This window comes from Tauraco erythrolophus, chromosome 11, assembly GCF_009769465.1.
Source record: "Tauraco erythrolophus isolate bTauEry1 chromosome 11, bTauEry1.pri, whole genome shotgun sequence".
NCBI classification, from domain to species: Eukaryota; Metazoa; Chordata; class Aves; order Musophagiformes; family Musophagidae; genus Tauraco; species Tauraco erythrolophus.
The window spans coordinates 27,954,226-27,972,462 of NC_141475.1; the positions used below are offsets into that span (position 1 = coordinate 27,954,226).

The window sequence follows — 18,237 nt, forward strand, 5'->3', positions numbered from 1 at the left end:
TGGTATTCACACATTACAACATGCTCGGTGAGCTTTTGTAACAATTTTTACTCTCTCTTTATTAAACAAGCTTTCACTCTTTAAAAGAAAGATTACAATACAAAAAGAATCAATTGTCAAAAAATGCAAATAAAAGACTGCTCAGCAGTCTTCAGAATTTATAGCAGTCTCCTAAAAAAGAGTCAATAGTTGACCAGAGCGTTGTTGCTCATTTTCCACATAAGTCTTCAAGAGAAACAGGACAGAACAAAGCTCTAAATACACTTAAGACAGTGGTTTGCATTAAGACAGTGACCAAGGTAGCAGCAGTGACCCGTTTCTAAGCTCTGTAAGGCGATGAGCCTTATTACAGAACATAAAATGCCCTCACCAGAATAGCAGTGCTGCACGTAGAAGACACTTTATACTAGTCTTTATCTTCAGATGAACATATTTGCCTTGGGTTGCAGTGCCCTCTTTCCAATGAGAGAGCTTAAACACAGTGTAAAACACTGTGAACCCATTCTGTTCGAATTAAGGGATGATTTGGCACTAGTTAAAACTGGTTACAAAGCATAAAATTTAGCCATTTACTGTAAAATCCCCAGCATGTTAGTTTCTTTTCCAAAGAACTACTGCCCAGTGCTGACCACCAAACTAAACACCACTATAATTCTTCAAAGCTGACGTGATGCTGATCAAATGCTCCCCACTTCTGGATGATATTTGCTATTCAAATTTCTTTTCTGCAAAACACATCGTAATAAAAATTACTGAAAACATTGTTCTAAGACACTGTATCTCACAGCACACACTAATACAAAGCCATCTTTCACGATCAACACTGGAAGGGTTACACACATCCCACATGGGCCAGGCAGACTGAAAAGCAGCTCTGTTTGGACACACTTTCCTCCTGGGTACGAGGGTTTGGGGTTTATTTGTTGCATTTGTACAAAAGCTGGCTGTGACCTCTTGGCTCAAGGATGATGCTCATCACGGCTAAGCAAGCATGCTCACCAGGTCTGGTGAGGTTTTGGCTACTTTGAGCTTTGCTGATGGGTAACAAGCCCACAAATTAGGCCAAGAATCAAAACCACATTACACCCCACCACGAGTCACCTGGCTAGACCTTGCTGACAGGTGTTTCCATTTTTCTCAAGACTAAATTTACGTTATCACCATATGGACAGTTACAAATCTAGTTTTAGAGAAATTCACACAGTCCACTTAGAAGAGCTGTCTTGTTAGAAAAGCATTTGTCTGGAACAAGTTTACATATAAGCTGTGACACGTATAACATCTGCAGGTGAAGTGTAGTTACCTACTAAAAAGTAAGGAATTCCAACACTACAGGCAAATGAACTTCAAGATCTGGAGAGACTCACTGAGCCGAATTAGGTCAGAACAGAAAGCACTTCAAAAGCAAAAATTCTGTGCTGTTCATGTACAAGCAGCTTGAATTCTACAGATGTTGTCTTGAAAGCTATGACACAGCCACATATTGACTTATTACTTCACAAAATGCATCTACTGTGCCCGCTCCAACAGCTCTCCATCACCTCCTCACCAAAACAAATTCAAATCAGAAGAGCAAAACCTCAGATTTCTTAGACTTGGTTCTACCCCTAAGCAAATTAAACATTTGTTTTAAATACATTAAAAAAAAAAATCAGTAAATTAACCAAGACTTCATCCTCATTGACATTACGCTCTCCCATGAGCTTATTTATAATCCTCACAGCACTAATTAGAACTAGGAAAAGGTTAACACGATTTTTGGGTCCTGAGACACTACTAAAAGCAGCATCTTCAACAAGGCCATCAGGACAGAAACTAAGCTGCCCAAACTCAGTCTGATGGACAGGCTTTACATTATGTCTACTTTAAAAAAAGGCAGTTTTTCCTAGACAGTTAAGTAGATAATGGAGAATTTGGAGTGGAAGGGTCTTTTGTCTCGCCTTTAAGGTGACTTCTCTGAATGGACTTTGCCATACAATGCTTTTTCTCTCCTCTTCCTTCAACACAAGGCAATGATTTTCAAAGTTGTAAGACTAACCCACTTCCTTGCACAGCACTCTGTATCCACTGAGAGCTTTACCCCTCGTTCAGCATTCTCAGCAAACAAAAAAACAAGGAAAATTTGTACTGAGCAGAGGGGATAAATCCAGTGCCCCAGAACTCAGGCAATATCCCAGCAGTAGGTCAATGACACCTCCAGGTTTGATCAAACAGCACTCTTAAAAAGCAAGAGCACCCAAATCCAGCTGTTAGGGCTGTGGACAGCAAGGGACCCTTAACATGCCACCAGTGTTTTCTCAAGACCAAGGAAAAGGATTTTTTTAAGTTACTATTCTGAAGAGTGTCACTGTCTGTATTTTCTGCAGAGAGGAAAGCAGGACATCCAAGTCTCCCACAAAATGACATTTGCTTACTTAACTATCAGAATTTGCTTATTTCAACAATTTCTGCCCCAACCCCACCTCAAGTGCTCCATTTCCTCTAAAAGGAAACAGATTCCACTTTATTGAAATAGCCCTGCCCTATTTTTTTCTCTCTAAAAATGGAAACTTCACCGCAATCAACAACATTTATGACACAGATGTGACCACAAACCAAGCTCCACATTAGCACTGCAATTTGGACCCAAGCCACAGTTTGCAGAGACCAGCTGAATTCAGACTTCTAAATAAGACAGCAAGAGGACCAAGCTGAAAGTGATGGGGAAGTGACTGGAGTGTAGTTTCTTCTGAAGAGAAATCTGGTTTTTACTATGATGCTTAAAAAAAAGTGGTCCATGCATCACCTGACATTAAATCCAGGTAATATTTCCACCATATAAATGAGGTACATTTTTTAAAAAGTGATGCAACTTTTTTTTTTAAAAACACTTTATTCCACCCAGTTGGAAGGTTACTGAAATTACTAAAGAGAACTAGCAAGCAAGAGTGTCAGGAAAGCAGACCTGGCTAATTGTCACTTCCTCTAATTCTTCACAGGAGACAGGAATATGAAATCCTACTACTATCTTGTAAGAAAGAAAATAACATTCAATGTAAGTGTCAGACCTACAAAAGAGACTGAGTTCAGGCAGTAATCGACTTAATTACTTCAGGTTAAACATTTCATAAGGACACTATTCTTTATACTTACTCAGTTGCAGCTACTTGTTGCAGTTTTTCCCTTTTCTTTGCAGACCAGTTGAGATCACCACCTGCAACAGAAGTAATACATACTTTGAAACTTCAAAATTGGTCTTTTTGTATTGTATCTCTGATATCGTACCTTGCTACAAAAACTCTCAGAGCACTTGACAAAAGAAATCAGTGGAGTAACTTTACAAAAGAAAACAAATTAATATCCCTTACAGATCTTTCAGTAGTTACTGCTTAAAAAAAATAGTTGTAAGAACACTGCTATTTGAAGGAAAGTCTACAGAAATAAGTTTTTACATTTACAGACACAAATAGAGTCAAGTTTCATATGTGGTTTAGAAAAAGCTGCAGAATATCCTACACGTTTGTTCGAGTCCGCTGCAGGGAGAGGTACCACTGCCCTGGTGATGAGATTTAACGTCACAGCAAGATTCAGGGAATTACACTCCAGAGCATTTATGGAAAAGTCACAAGCACAGGCCTCATCAAGAGATGCTCCTGTTGTCAAATCCATGAGCTATGGACTACGGAGCACAGGACTGTACAATACCACCTGTAAACAGTTCAGCTTGATAACTTCATGAATTATGATAAAAAAAGTACCAAGAGAAGGTGAGAACACTTACCTGTGAGGTGATTCACAAAATACAGCATGACCACAGCTATTAGTGACACTGAAAAAAAAAAAAGGACCGTTTTAGCTGACAATAAATTATTTACAACAATGACAGAAGAACAGTTTAACATACAACCAAGCAACAACTAAGATTTTCCATGACAGTTGTAATAGAGGGGATATTTTTCCAGCAGCAGCTCTTAATCACTTTTCAAAATTCCACTACGCTCATAAGTGGCATGGTAACTCAGAAAATGTTCTTTCCATTTCAGTTATGTTAATGACTGTCCTCAAACATGGCCTTTAAGGGTATCATTCATCTGCCCTTTTACTCTTGATTTTTTTTCCAAACACTGAAACTACTTACACTAAATGAGTTCAAGAAAACCACTAAACACTTCACTAGGCTTGAGTTGCTGTCAGCATCGCCCCGTTTGAAACCTCTATCCAATGGCACAGCAAGAAAGAAGTCATTACTGTTTTACTGGAAATATTAAAAAGCCTAATATAGTGTCCTGAATGTACAGAATCCATTTTCTATGTTTTTACTACTTACAGGAAACACAAGCACTGAAGAAGACTTCAAGAAACAAGTATCCTTTTGTGTCCAGAATCATCCCAGCTGCTATAGCAATAATTGCCAGACCGAGATTCTGGATGGACTGCATACTAACACAGAAACAAAGCATTATCACTCCGTAGAAACTTATTTTTAAAGAAAACACCATCAGTGGCACTGAACAAAGGACGAGATTAACTTGCTTGGAAGAATTATTAACGTGTTAGAACTACTTGATATTCAGTGGTTCAATAATTATCAGGACATGGTCACTGGAGAGCAGCAAAACCAAACAGATCTAAGTACTTACAAGCCATAAGCAGTTCCCAGCTGGTGTTCTGGAACAACAAAGGCCACCATGGGCCACAGGGCACAGGCAAGCAATGAGTAGGCTACTCCTAGCAAACACTGGTGAAATAAATAAGAACAACCAAACAGATGTTCAATTTTCGCTATAGAGTTCTAATAAATGAACATATTGGTTTTCCCCTTCTCCCAAAAGACAAAAAGAAAGAGCTAAAGTAACATTTCTTACAATACTGTTCTAATTAAATATGCACATTTAGGAGAGAGAACTTTTTCCAGAAGTGACCCACAAACTAAACCCTATTTAATTAGCATCAAGTAAAAAGCCTGACTCAGATACCCAGAGGGAAAAGATCAAAGCTGCAATGCACTAGAAAAATACCTGAAAAACAAGAACCCTATTTTTAACACCGTATTTAAGCCTGTAAACCTTAGTTCAAAAGTCATTTCTCAGGGAACCTGCCCTGGGAAGGGTAAACCAACAACAAAGATTTTTATTGCCAATTTTTTCTGCCCCAAAATGCACTATTGCCTCCCTCCACGAAACGCCAAAGCCTCAATTGTTATCTTCATGCCTCACACAGCTCATGTTAAGTTTTCCCTGTATTACGCATTCCTTGCTTTTCCAGTTTACTTTTAAACTCAGCTTCACATAGTATATCCTTCTTAAAGGCAGGGATATCAAAATAGGTTTTAAGGACTACCTAAACAGTCAGAAGACAGTGGCAACTTATGCTGAATAATCCAGCATCAATGCTTACTCATCAATTTCTTATTTTTATCATATTTAGCTGTAAGTCTCAGAGAATCAGTTACCATCGCTATCCAGGGGTTCCAGAAGGTAAAAGCCAACATAATATGAGAAGCAAGTGTAGTTATCACAGCACACAAAACCCAGATGATGTTCTTGCCGAGTTTATCCACCAGGAGTCCAAAGACTGGGGACATGGGTGCCGAAATGATATACACAATACTACAACAAAATAAACATAAGAGAAGTGAACCATCTAGCCCTGGGCAGCTTTAGGTGTCACACAATCCAAGTGTCTCCAGATAAAACACCACAATCTCTTGTTATCATAGAATCACAGAATGGTTTGGGTTGGAAGGGACCTCAAAGATCATCTAGTTCCAACCCCCCTGCCACGGGCAGGGACACCCTCCACTACACCAGGTTGCCCAAAGCCTCATCCAACCTGGCCTGGAACACTGCCAGGGATGGGGCATCTACAACTTCTCTGGGCAACAAGAAGGTCACTGGAAGGTCTTATGGCCTCTTATCTGTGTGGCCATAAGAAAAACCACACCAAAAAACCCCAAACGGACTCCAGAACTCAAAATTCCCAAAAGGTCTGAGGACATGAAAACACTCAACACCCAAGGAAATAGTGACATACTGAGAGCTGTTGGAATCGTATACCAGCAAGTGTTTTGGTGGTGGTGGTGGTGTTTATTTGGGTTTTTCCCACATCAAATTGATCTTCAAACAAGGAAAACTTAGTTCCTTTAGTGCTACTATTAAACTGTTTCTATCACTCAGAAGGGAATCACCAATTACCAAAATAACACCCTTCAGACAGAGCCTTTTCTTTCCAATTCCTCAATGTGAACATGTAAGACATTTTTATTTAAACAAATACCCACACCTCCCAATTATTCCTTGTGCCATGTGAAATCTATCCGTCCACCCAAAGGCAAGTTAACACCCACAACAGCAGATCCCAAACTTCTCCACGTGGTGAGAGCCCAAAGATAGATGCATCCCCTAGAACACAGCACTAGCACATCTACTTGTTAAATCAACCACAATATACCTGTTAATTGCACTTGCTTCTTGAGACGAGAATTTGAATTTCTCAATAAAGAAAACCCTGAAGATAAAAAAAAAAGCACATTTGTATGACATGAAAGAAAAGTTAAGCTAGACAAAGTGAAGACACAAGAACCTAGTTTGCAGAAAGCTTTTAAACACAGCTATACAGCTTTGACATACATCTCAAATTCTCATTTATAATGCATTTAGGAGCTGCTTATCAGACTACAAATTTTTGTCTGAGGACCATTCAAATTACACTTTGGGGAAAACATCCAAAGTACGTGACCAACACGTGACCAAATAACGAGACGTTAGCAATGAGCATACTGCAAGAGACCAAAGTGAGAGTTTTTAGAACACATGCACAAGCAAAAAATAGGCATCTAGCTTGTTGACTGTATGGTGCCTCCAAGTCGTCTCAGACTTCTCCGTCTCACCCGAAAGGAAACATGCTCTGAGCTCAACAGATCAAAACCCGTTTGATTGAGCTATTAGATCAAGTCATGTAGTTCAAAAGGGAAACCTACACACAAAAGCTTCAAGTTTCAACTTGATATAAACCAAAGTCAGCAAAGTAAGAGAATCAAAGAATGGTTTGGGTTGGAAGGGACCTCAAAGATCATCTAGTCCCAACCCCCCTGCCATGGGCAGGGACACCCTCCACTACACCAGGTTGCCCAAAGCCCCATCCAACCTGGCCTTGAACACTTCCAGGGATGGGGCATCTACAACTTCTCTGGGCAACCTGTTCCAGTGCCTCACCACCCTCTGAGTGAAAAATTTCTTCCTTATATCCAATCTAAATCTCCCCTCTTTCAGTTTAAAGCCATTGCCCCTTGTCCTGTCACTACATACCCTTGGAAAAAGCCCCTCTCCAGCTTTCCTGTAGGCCCCCTTTAAGTACTGGAAGGCTGCAATAAGATCACCCCGGAGCCTTCTCTTCTCCAGGCTGAACAGCCCCAACTCTCTCAGCCTATCTCCATAGCAGAGGTGCTCCAGCCCTCGGATCATCTCCATGGCCTCCTCTGGCCCCGTTCCAACAGCTCCATGTCCTTCTTGTGTTGGGGACTCCAGAGCTGAACGCAGCACTGCAGGGGAGTCTCAGGAGAGCAGAGCAGAGGGGCAGAATCCCCTCCCTCGCCCTGCTGCCCACGCTGCTTTGGGTGCAGCCCAGGACACAGTTGGCTTTCAACATCAGTCCGCAGTTGTAACCACGTTTATCCCCACCTCACAGCCAACAGCTTACGAGTATGGAAGGAATTCTACATGATGGCTGTCCACAGCTTCCCACCCCAAAACTCATGCCATGCTTTAAATCTGTATCAAGTTTTAAATCAGGAAACGGAGCATGCATTATGCTTTTGAGTTCTGACAACTCAGTCTATGTTAAGCAATGGTGTTTCCCACAAGGACACCGTAAGTTGTGTCTATGTGTATGGCAAGTAGAGTGAACGATGCCACGGAAGAAATGACAAGACACAGCACAGCCTTGCTAGGAGACCAGTGGTTCTGTAGCCATCTGGGATTCTTCAATATTAGCCTCAAGCTCTCCCTTTGTCAGCAGCTAGTTAAAACCCCAGCCAAATTCCAGGGGAACAGCTGTATGAGTGAGAGACACTTACTTTCCAAGCCCAATGAAAGGAAAAACCGCTGCATAGTAACAGACACAGATGACAAATATAAGCCACAGGGACAAAGAGAAGTCCTTCACGTCGCTCAGCTTAATCACTTCACCTGCAGTGGGGCAAGAGACAACATTGTTTCAGGCAGCATAAGCATATCTGAAATTCATCCACACTGAACAAACATCCCAGTGATGACAAGTCACTGCTAAAGCATATTCCTGCCACTGGGCTACTCTCTTGTGTAAAGTTTACACAGTGAGAACCCCTTAAGAATATACAAGTGCTAAATCAACAGTGCCAAAGTCAAGAAAAAATTGTCTGTCGCACGTTAAGCTGGATGTACAAGCACTCCAAAGCCTCAAAGCCTCACGCAGCAGAATTAAACACAAACCACTTTTTCAATGCCATGTTTAATCGGCTAGCAAAATTCCAGTCTGACGCCTCGTGTTACATGGTCTTACCTGGATCTCAAGTTTAGTTTGTTTTTAACTGGTCTAAACTCTGCCATACAGAAAACTCAAAACACCACAGACAGAGAAGAGCTGCATGTTTTCACACTCCTACTAAAGGAAACAAGACCAATTCCAACAAAAAGTACCAGTGGCAACGGCACAGATCGAGTTGGTGTGAACTGGGAGACTCTCCACATGCTTTCTAAATCAAGCAGATGACTGCGTCCGCCTGTAAACTGGTGTTTAAAGTTGTGAAACTTCCTACTGATACAAAAACAAATTAAAAATCATGATTAAAGCTATAGCTGTGAAAAAGACGTTAAGCAACAGCCACTGCATTACCGAAAATGCAAGCGTGCACAGAGTCTGTTCCAGATGAAGCCCAAGGCAAGCCCAGCCACACCACTCTCACCACTCACCCGTTTTCCCTTGCTCTTTACAAAGCAGCTTCTCTGCTCTCTTGTCCAGATAAGCCAGGATTAACGCACAGGCCAGTGAAAAGAGACACGTTACGCCACCTGCAAGAAGGCAACGCGACGTGTTTAGCTGTTGACTCGAGGAGGAATTTGGCTTTTAAGCACAGCCAGTGCAGCGTACCTTCACACATCTAACACAAACCACCTTTAACAACAGCTTGTCTTACATACAAGACTCAGTAGCTGTACAACTCAGAGTAAGGTGTAAATACTGAAGCCTGCCACATGAGAGACGTCTGCCTTGAGCTGCAGTACAAGCATGTAGCTACATTTATGTGAATTAAAACATCACCACCACTCCCCCTCAGCACAGCAGAGCTCCTTATCTGTACTTTGCAAGAACTGAAACAAAGCCTGGGCCGTGGCACCAACACCCAGGGCTTAACACCCACAGCTCTGAAGGAAAGGAACACAGACCCAAAGCCACCTGAAATTCACTTTTACACATCAGACAACTACACACAAGCTCTGACATGATACTCTTCAGAAAGTTTTTCAAGTCTGTTTTTAACTCAAAGTGTGTTAAATGTTTCACCTCCACGAGATACACACTTGAATTTTGCAACCACGAAAATCACACAGCGTTTTATCAGATGCAGTAATCATACATTCTGCATAAGAATATTAGCCATTGACACAAACAGTATTTGAAGTGCTCTTCCCAGTCTCAAACATACTCATCCTACCTTCAAGTTAGTTACAAATCATGAACATATACGCATGCTGTTCAAATTCAGAAGCCTAAAATTGCAGGTGACATCAATTCAAAATATTACTGACCTATCATGAGAGTTAACCCAAGAGTACTGGGACCAGCATACCCCAGAAGATCTCGAACTCTAGAGTATATCCATCCCATGATATTCATGTTCACTGTGCTCCCCTAGGCAGAACAGACTCATGTGAAGAATAATGTATTTCACAACTGTATGAATTCAAAAGCAACATTAGGCAGACTGCTTACTGAACAGTGTTTAAAACAAACAGGTAAGGTGCTACAGAGGGAACATAAACCACTAGCAACAACGATAAAATGATTCCCTGCTGGTTTGGTCCATGTTTGTAATAAATTAAATCACTGCAACACTAACAGACTGTCACAAACTGAAATTTTAAACAACTCTAACAGTTTTTCAACAGAGACATTAGAAGTGCCATAAAATCCACATTATACACTGCATTAGCTCAAACTGAGTTGCATTTAAACACCCCATCTTAAAGCAAACAGGATTCCCACCTGATAGGCATCAGGAAGAAGCACTTTTTTCCTCCCCTTCTGCTTCTAGAGCAGGGATCCACGGCTGCAATCCCAAGGCTAACAACAGACAGCTAACTTCAGTTCAGCTGAGACGAGGCAACTGCTAATTAGCAACAGCCTGAACATCAACCCAGCCCCAGCTGTGATCAGCTCACTCTCTTTTGCCAAGGTAAATATCTGCACCAGCTTAAGATACAGCAGGCTGCTGAAGGCCACCCCTAACAGGAGAGGCATGTCCCCACTCTCTTCATTCACAGCGGGGTGTATTAGTGTAATCAAACTGCTGCTAGAGGTGGGTTTAGAACAGAGCAAAGCAACACAGCTGAGGTGCAGTTACACAGCTCCTATCAGAACCAGCAAGAGGGCCAAAACCATCTCACAACAGCAGATGAGGCCAGGAGTTTCCTGAAGCAGCCGTCCCAACTCATTTATCAGAGCCTGCACTTGGTCCTTGAGCCACCAGCGCCACTCAGCTAAGCCAAAGTTTTATGATACACCAGGAACCAACTCATCTGATGAAATGCAGCACTGTGCCTGTTCCACCCAGTAACCTGTGCTAGTAACACCCCCAGGCTTCTGCAGAAGTTGACAGGTTCTAAGAATTCTTATTAACCCACTTCCTTGTGAATCTTTTGTCCATCTACCACAAATTTTTAACATTTTAACTTTCAATTTCATGCCCATTTTTTAACTCAAACTCACTAGGGGGAGCATTAGTAATACAGTTTTCCACCTGTTCCACTGCCAAGACAAGCCCCACACCTTAATTCTGCAAATTAAAGCTACACAGTTGCACACTTACAATTCTGGCCATGCTCAGCTGTAATCCAAACACAAGATTTAACTCTTTGCCTTTAAACCAACTGACGGCGTACGTGTTTTGTGCCACCGCTAAGGACTCTCCCCCTATTCTAAAAAAGAATCAAGGCACAAAAGAAAACAAGTTAATTGCAACATGCAAAGCAACAAGCAAGCAGTCCATCTGTTGCTGGCAGTACCAAGATGACAGTGTTTCAGAGAAATTTATCTATGAAGGGGTAGATTTAATGCACACATGCAAGGCAACAGAAGTCTTAAAGACAATTCAAAAGAGAATTCCGGTGTCTTAAGAATAATCAAAGCATCTTAAGTAGTTTAGGAGCAATTACAGTTGTCTTTGGTCATTTACAGAAGTTAAATCAATCAGCAACAGCTTCTCACTGCTCTTCTGCATTAAAGAACCAAGTGGTATACATCCTGAGCCCAAAAAAAACAAATTCTGGGCATCCTACCTGGAATATGAATTTAACAGAGTCATCTGCCCACCCTCCAGTGCCAATGGTCAGATTTCCTAACGTTTTTATGCTGTGGCACATTCACAACTTGGAGGTATCTCTTCTGATATTTGCTCTCGGTTTTTGCCATCGTAGGAGCCCTGTTGCTAGGAACGCTTTTTACTCAGGGAAGTAAGAATTAAGAGAAAAAGAGGACTAACACAATTTTATCAGCTTACTGCATGTCTTTATTTGGGTAGTTTCATAATCTCTGAATTCAATAAGACCTGCAAAGTCCTGTTTTTTGTTTTCTAACTTTAAGCTAGACTGGGAACATGACTGAAGATCTTGCGTGCCTCGATTTTAGGGAAGTCTCAAAATGCAACAATTCTGTCTCCGAGTGTAAACACGGCAGTAGCTTTCTAGGACACAGAAAGCAAGTTCTTACCTCAGCGAGCACATGCTATACTCTTCTAGACTTACCCAAATATGAATCTGCCCACATTCATCAGCCAGAAAGTGTCGACCAGTGCTCCCAAAGCAAAAATTACCTGCCAGACCAACATTGAAGGACAAATTATAGTTTTGTATCTGAACTACAGAACAAACTAGAACCATCTCAAAACAGAAATGCTTCTCCCTTCCCAGACCTGCAAAAATACTTCACAGCTACAACTACCACACTTCTTACTCCTAGCTTTTTGCCTTTGCTCCCTCTGCATCGCCGATGCATCATCCTGCTGGCTACACAATACCCAACCTGGCCCACCCTGAAACTGCCCTTGGAAAACACCTAGAGGGGCTCAAGTCATGCTTCACCTTTATCATCATACCCTACCCAAATACACCTACATAAGAGCTTCACATCAAGCAGATAAAACGTTTGGTTCCTTCACATCTTTCTTTCACTCATCCTTTGAGATTCTCAGTTCTCAGTTACCCCATGTGTTCCCAAATACAATCCAGGGTTCTCCTATTTCAGTTCTCTCCACCTGCCTACTCCTATCTGAAATACACACTAAGGGAGAAGCCATTTGGGCTTTTTTTTTTCCCCCCATCCTGCCCCTAGTAGAGATGCCTCAGTTACATCTCAGCCTTCACCCTCTCGTTTGCACTTACCTGCCCGACACAAACAAAGACACTAAATATTATGGTGCCCAACCTGTAGGAGAAAGGAAATCACTTACTGCATTGCTGTAATCCTTTTTTCCCTGTAAAACACCATATTAGACTTACAGTAAGGAAAAAAGGGGGCATTGATACTCAACAAAAACTCTCCACCATAAATGACACAGCTTAACAGCTTCGTTAAAAAACGGTGGTACAGATTAGCATTTTTGAAGCCACAAAGGGAAGGAAGCCCATTTGTACCAGTGGAAATTCCTAGATCACATGAAAAAATTCAAAAGAGCGGTACTACAGACTCTCAGATTTCACTTGCACGTTAACTCTATACCATCTGCTGCACACGAACGCCACCAACATCGCACTCACCGTATCCCAAACACTCTGTCTATCAGGAAACCTCCAAAGAAGCAAAGAACCACATTGGGCCAGGAATACCAGGCATAGAGTGCCATGAACTGCGCCGTGTTCACCTTCATGTCCTACACACGGGGGGTGGGGTGGGGGATCAAAAAGAGTTAATTACTCCTAAAGTCATTACAGCACAAACACCCAGGTGGAACTACTGACCCCCGCCGCGCCCCTACTCACCCGCTGCACCTGCGTCTGCAGAGCCGCCGGGCTGTCGTAGCAGAAGTAGCTGCCTGCGAGGGGACGGGAACGACTCAGAGCGCTGCCCCAGGGCCCCCCCGCCGCCCCGCGCCCGCGCCCCCCGCCACCCACCGAAGCCCAGGAGGCACATGAGTGCCAGGCCGAGCAGGCGGTGCGGCAGCCGCCGCGGGTCGCAGCCGGCGGGCGCGGCGCGGGGGGCGGCCGGAGAACCACCGCCGCCGTCACCATCGCCGCCGGCGGAGCCCAGCAGCGCCCGCTCCTCCTCCGCCATCGCGGCCGGCGTCACGTGAGCGGCGCGCCACGTGATCGCCGCGCCACGTGGTCGGCCCACAGTGCGCCGCGGCTCGTTGCTATGGCAGCGGCGCGCCGCGCCGGGCCCGCGGGTCGCGATTCCCGGTTTTGGCACCTACGGGCGCCTTGTTTGAAGCGGTTTTAAAGGGGGCCCGTCGTGGCCCCGCGGGGAATCATGGAATGGTTTGGGTTGGAAGGGACCTCAAAGATCACCCAGTTCCAACCCCCCTGCCATGGGCAGGGACACCCTCCACTACACCAGGTTGCCCAAAGCCTCATCCAACCTGGCCTTGAACACTTCCAGGGATGGGGCAGCCACAGCTTCTCTGGGCAACCTGGTCCAGTGCCTCACCACCCTCAGAGGGAAAAATTTCTTCCTTAGATCCAATCTAAATCTCCCCTCTTTCAGTTTAAAGCCATTGCCCCATGTCCTGTCACTACACACCCTTGTCCAAAGCCCCTCTCCAGCTTTCCTGTAGCCCCTTTAGGTCCTGGAAGGTGCTGGAAGGTCTCCCCAGAGCCTTCTCTTCTCCAGGCTGAACAGCCCCAACTCTCTCAGCCTGTCTCCATAGCAGAGGTGCTCCAGCCCTCGGATCACCTCCGTGGCCTCCTCTGGCCCTGCTCCAGCAGCTCCATGTCCTTCTTGTGCTGGGGACTTCAGAGCTGAACACTATTCCAGGAAAGGACCCTCTTCTGCCTCCGGTGGATTTAAATCACGAAACCCGAGTATTTGTAATGCTAAGAGGAATAAACCTCTTGTAAGCAACAGCAAACTCAAAACAAAACAAAGGTCAAAGTGTAGACTGCACTAAGCCTTGCAATAAGCATGCAGGGAAATGCCAAAGCTTGTAAAATTGCTCTGTTATCCTCCTTTTGGATGTTCAATGCATTTTACTCCACCTGTTTGGCCTAAAAAGGTCTTTCTATATTAGACACAACCCTTGAAAAAACTACTTAATCGCTGTTAAAAGGCCCAGCTTTCTGTCAAATTTCATCTTTTTACACCAAAGATGGCCTGAATCCTGTCTGCGTGTCTTCAAGTGGCAGGTGGTGCTTTTTGATTAAAATATGTCCTTAATAAGGGTAGAAATACTTGTTATTTAAGGAGTTATTTACCTTTCAGGACGATAGAAAGGAAAGCATTGAGTTTCACCTGACGTGCTGTGAACAAAAAGGTCCACTTTTCAGCTGATCTGTCATTAATTCGGTCAGTAACCATCCAAGAAAATCAAAATAAGTTTTCAGAACACGCTGGTATCGTGCGCTTGTGGTGCATGTGTAGTGCAATTACTATTGGGCATAAAATGCTTGATTTTCACTCAATATGTTTAGCAGATACATACCTGCCAAAGAGAACCATGATACAAAGTTATGGGGTCACATTTTCAACTCCCCTAAATTAGTCTGGATTCCTCAGAATCAGAGCAGCCCTTTCAGTTTACTACAGTTGCTCTTAAAAACATGGTCTTGAACTTCAAATCTTCGTTGCAAAAGCACCGTGCAATAAACTCGAGGGTTTCCTTGCCTCTTGAGGGAGCTCGAAGGTAACATGTGGCTGTGCAGATCACCTCGAGTTTCATGGGGGGCATCATTAAAGGGAGAGACTTTACGTACACAGATAAAAGGGATAACTTTGGAGAGCAGAGTGAAAGCCTGTATATGGAAAAAAAAAAAAAAGTAGTCTTTTTGCTAGCTTCCTAGCCCAATTATTCCAGGAGACCCTTGTCATGGCACTCGGTACTTTCCTAGGTCTCTCTGACCCACAGAAAGTGGTTTTTGTTCATGCACACGCTTTAGTTTCCCTCCAGGACACAAGTATGGCTGTTGCAAAAGGCCAGAGTCCTCGACCTGCCCTCCCACTGCCATTCTCGGAAAGAACATGCTGAGAAACCTCAGGAGACAGCCGGATCCGTCGCCGGTAAGGGCGAAGGGAGCCCCAGCCCGCTCTGACCATGAAGTACGGAGCCAGAGTCAACAGAACTGACATCTCCACGGCTCGCAAATGCTTCCCCAGGATCTTCCTGCTCCGTTTCGAGCATCATCCTAACCAGAGGAGTTCCTCAGGCATTATATTGTGGGTCAGGGAGGATGACCCTCACCAGCAAGAAGTGAACTGCACAGCCTACTCCATACAGTGACAGGTACCGATTCCAGCCTGCTGTACCCAGCAAAGTTAAACTTAACAAATCTGTAGATTGCCAGAACATTATCACCAAAAAGATTTGCCCTTTTCTCTGTACCTAATTCTAAGTGTTGGTTCGGAAGCCACAGGTAAACACAGAGAAGTGCTAGTTGGTGCCACTTTAATGCCTTATCGTTGTCTTAAGCAGTGAGACTTTGGTTTTATTCTCTAAACTGTAATACTGTCATATCAATTTCAAATCAACCTAACATGTCACTCCTACAGGCAGTGCCGTGACACCAGAGCTTTGCCAAAAGGATCCCACAGAAACTGTCTCATGTAACTTTTGATCAATTTTATCAGCGAGGATATGTAAAGGGAGATCTGGAAAAACAGACTTTATCTCCTAAGTCTCAAAAAGGCTTCCTAGCCCCATAATCAAAAAAAAAAACCCAGGCAAAACCACATAGCAAGCAAACGTATTAAACTGCAATTTGGGATTTAGGACAAGATTATGGCCAGATTCAGCTGTGTATGCCAATGGGAAGAACAGAAGTGAACAGCTTTCAGAGGCTCTCGGGTGATGCTGACTCCAAAATTCTTGTTTGTTGACTTCAATGAATCAATTAACTACCAGAAAAAAATCCTGCAATCTTTCAAGCTGACTTGTGGATCAGGGTTTCATCTCAGGTACTTTTGTTGCAGTGTGTATGCTAAAGACTGAAAAAATGCACTCTGCAAAAGTATTTCTGAGAGCTTCTGACAACCGTGGCACATACCGTGTCTGCCAAGCACGAAAGGCAAAGGATTCCTGGAAAAGTAAATACTCAGCAAAGAATATCATCCTGACTCTCTGCTAATTTAGCAGAAGGGTTTTAATAAGGAGCACTGGTTTCCCATCTTCTTGCCCCATTTTAGTTTATGTAAATCTCTGTAGCTTTACAGTCCAAGTCTTCCCTACCACAAGAAATCCGTCGTGTCACCGTTGCATCAATACATAACAGATATAAAAAGGCAGCATCTCCTTCCTTTTCCTGTAAAAACAGTGAAACAAGGCTAGTTCAGCACGTACCGTCTCAAAGGTCGAATACTGTTTGGTGATCTCTCTCTGATTTTATTAGAATCTAATAAACTAAAGAATCCTGGGTTTGTCTTGTTTTGAGTCATGACCCAAATGAGCTGTGTTATCCAAAAACTTCAAGTTCCTGATTCCATAATGTGTCTTGCTTGCTCTTGTCCTCTGCTCTGCCTGCTGTTGGGAGACCAGAGATCCATCTGAATTCACTTATTCTGTGATTTCCTACGAAATAAATGCATGAGAGTGAACGTGCCGCTCTGCCTGTGAAGCCCTGTCATTCATCCCTTACCATATTAATTACATTATTGCCACTCTCCCACGCTCTGTTACTGTCACACAAAAATATAAAAAGATGGAAGGATCCAGCTATTTAAGCTATTTTAAAGGCTACCTAAATAATTTTAAAATTATTACTTTATGTTACTCTCAAGCAGGTTCCACTGAGCATAATTAATTCAGCACCAAAATAGTGAATAAACCTGTAACACGTGCAATTTTTTATATTTATTTTCAAAGAGGTCACTGGGTTTTTCCATGTTATTTTCATGGCTGCGTGTTTAAATATTTCATATTCAACGAGACTGGATTTGCACTTTATCTTATGGGGTGAGAAATTAGACTCACGTATCCGGAATATTTAACAGGAGAAAAAGAATATTTTTAAATTTGCTATTTAAAAATATTTGCCACGGCACCCCTTTCTTCCCAGTCCCTTCTGTCTTCACCTTGGATACGACCTTGCTGTGCCTGAAGCGTGATGTCTGTAACATGAGCTGTGAGTTAAGTGCAAGCTGATTCCCACATGCATTGCAGGTGAGTGTTTATGTCACAGATAAATACAGTAGATTGCTCTTAAACCCATGCTTAGAATGTTTATTACAGAAGCAATTTCTGTCTTAACATAAATCAAAGTGCTTAAAGTGCCATATGATCCCGAATGCTTAGTTTAACAGCACGAAATTGAGCAAAAAACTGTATACAGTACTTTATAGGGGCTATAAAATTCTTGTGCTGCTGGCCTCACCTTTTTGCATTGCCCAGATCAATCAAGTCCACCCAACGCTCTGGATGGTAAATACTTGCGTGAAACAACGATTAGCTTTCAGAGTTTAGTTTTTCTGAGTTATTCCTGTCTTCAGTGAAGATGCTTCGAAACACGACAAAATCGCAAAGGAGTGGGGACTGCATTTAATACGATTAAATTTACTTCACCATTGTTAGATTATTATCCATTCTCTGAAAGAAAAGCCTTGTGCTTTGCCTCCAGCACATGTTAGCAACCTATTATGAAATATCCATCATACACAGGCATGCAAACACTTTTTTTAATCACTTCATGCAGCGAGGAATGTGTTGTTATAAATCCTTCCACGTCCTGTACTCTTCCTGCCTCACTCCAATATTATTGGACTTGTGTACAATCTCCTTAAGACACGCCTGATTTCTGTAAACAGCTGGAAAAAGGCTGAGGAAGCATTTTTGCACCATAAATCTGTCTGAGAGCAAAGATCTTG

At 42.9% G+C, this 18,237-nt stretch overlaps 1 protein-coding gene across 2 annotated transcripts in view; it reads right to left on the minus strand.

Annotated features, from left to right (window-relative positions):
* The window catches only part of MFSD1 (major facilitator superfamily domain containing 1), a 137,947-nt gene extending 124,444 nt beyond the window's left edge, over positions 1-13,503 (minus strand). For both annotated transcript variants that reach the window (XM_086618564.1, XM_086618565.1), the window contains exons 1-15: positions 13,344-13,503; positions 13,212-13,264; positions 12,990-13,102; positions 12,615-12,657; positions 11,979-12,046; positions 11,045-11,153; positions 9,765-9,867; positions 8,928-9,026; positions 8,054-8,165; positions 6,430-6,486; positions 5,432-5,588; positions 4,620-4,717; positions 4,307-4,419; positions 3,761-3,808; positions 3,133-3,193 (exon numbers count right to left, since the gene is read on the minus strand). In XM_086618564.1, the coding sequence (XP_086474690.1) occupies positions 3,133-3,193; positions 3,761-3,808; positions 4,307-4,419; positions 4,620-4,717; positions 5,432-5,588; positions 6,430-6,486; positions 8,054-8,165; positions 8,928-9,026; positions 9,765-9,867; positions 11,045-11,153; positions 11,979-12,046; positions 12,615-12,657; positions 12,990-13,102; positions 13,212-13,264; positions 13,344-13,503 (1,394 nt within the window). The remainder of the gene's footprint in view (positions 1-3,132; positions 3,194-3,760; positions 3,809-4,306; positions 4,420-4,619; positions 4,718-5,431; positions 5,589-6,429; positions 6,487-8,053; positions 8,166-8,927; positions 9,027-9,764; positions 9,868-11,044; positions 11,154-11,978; positions 12,047-12,614; positions 12,658-12,989; positions 13,103-13,211; positions 13,265-13,343) is intronic.
* Positions 13,504-18,237: the final 4,734 nt, after the last annotated feature.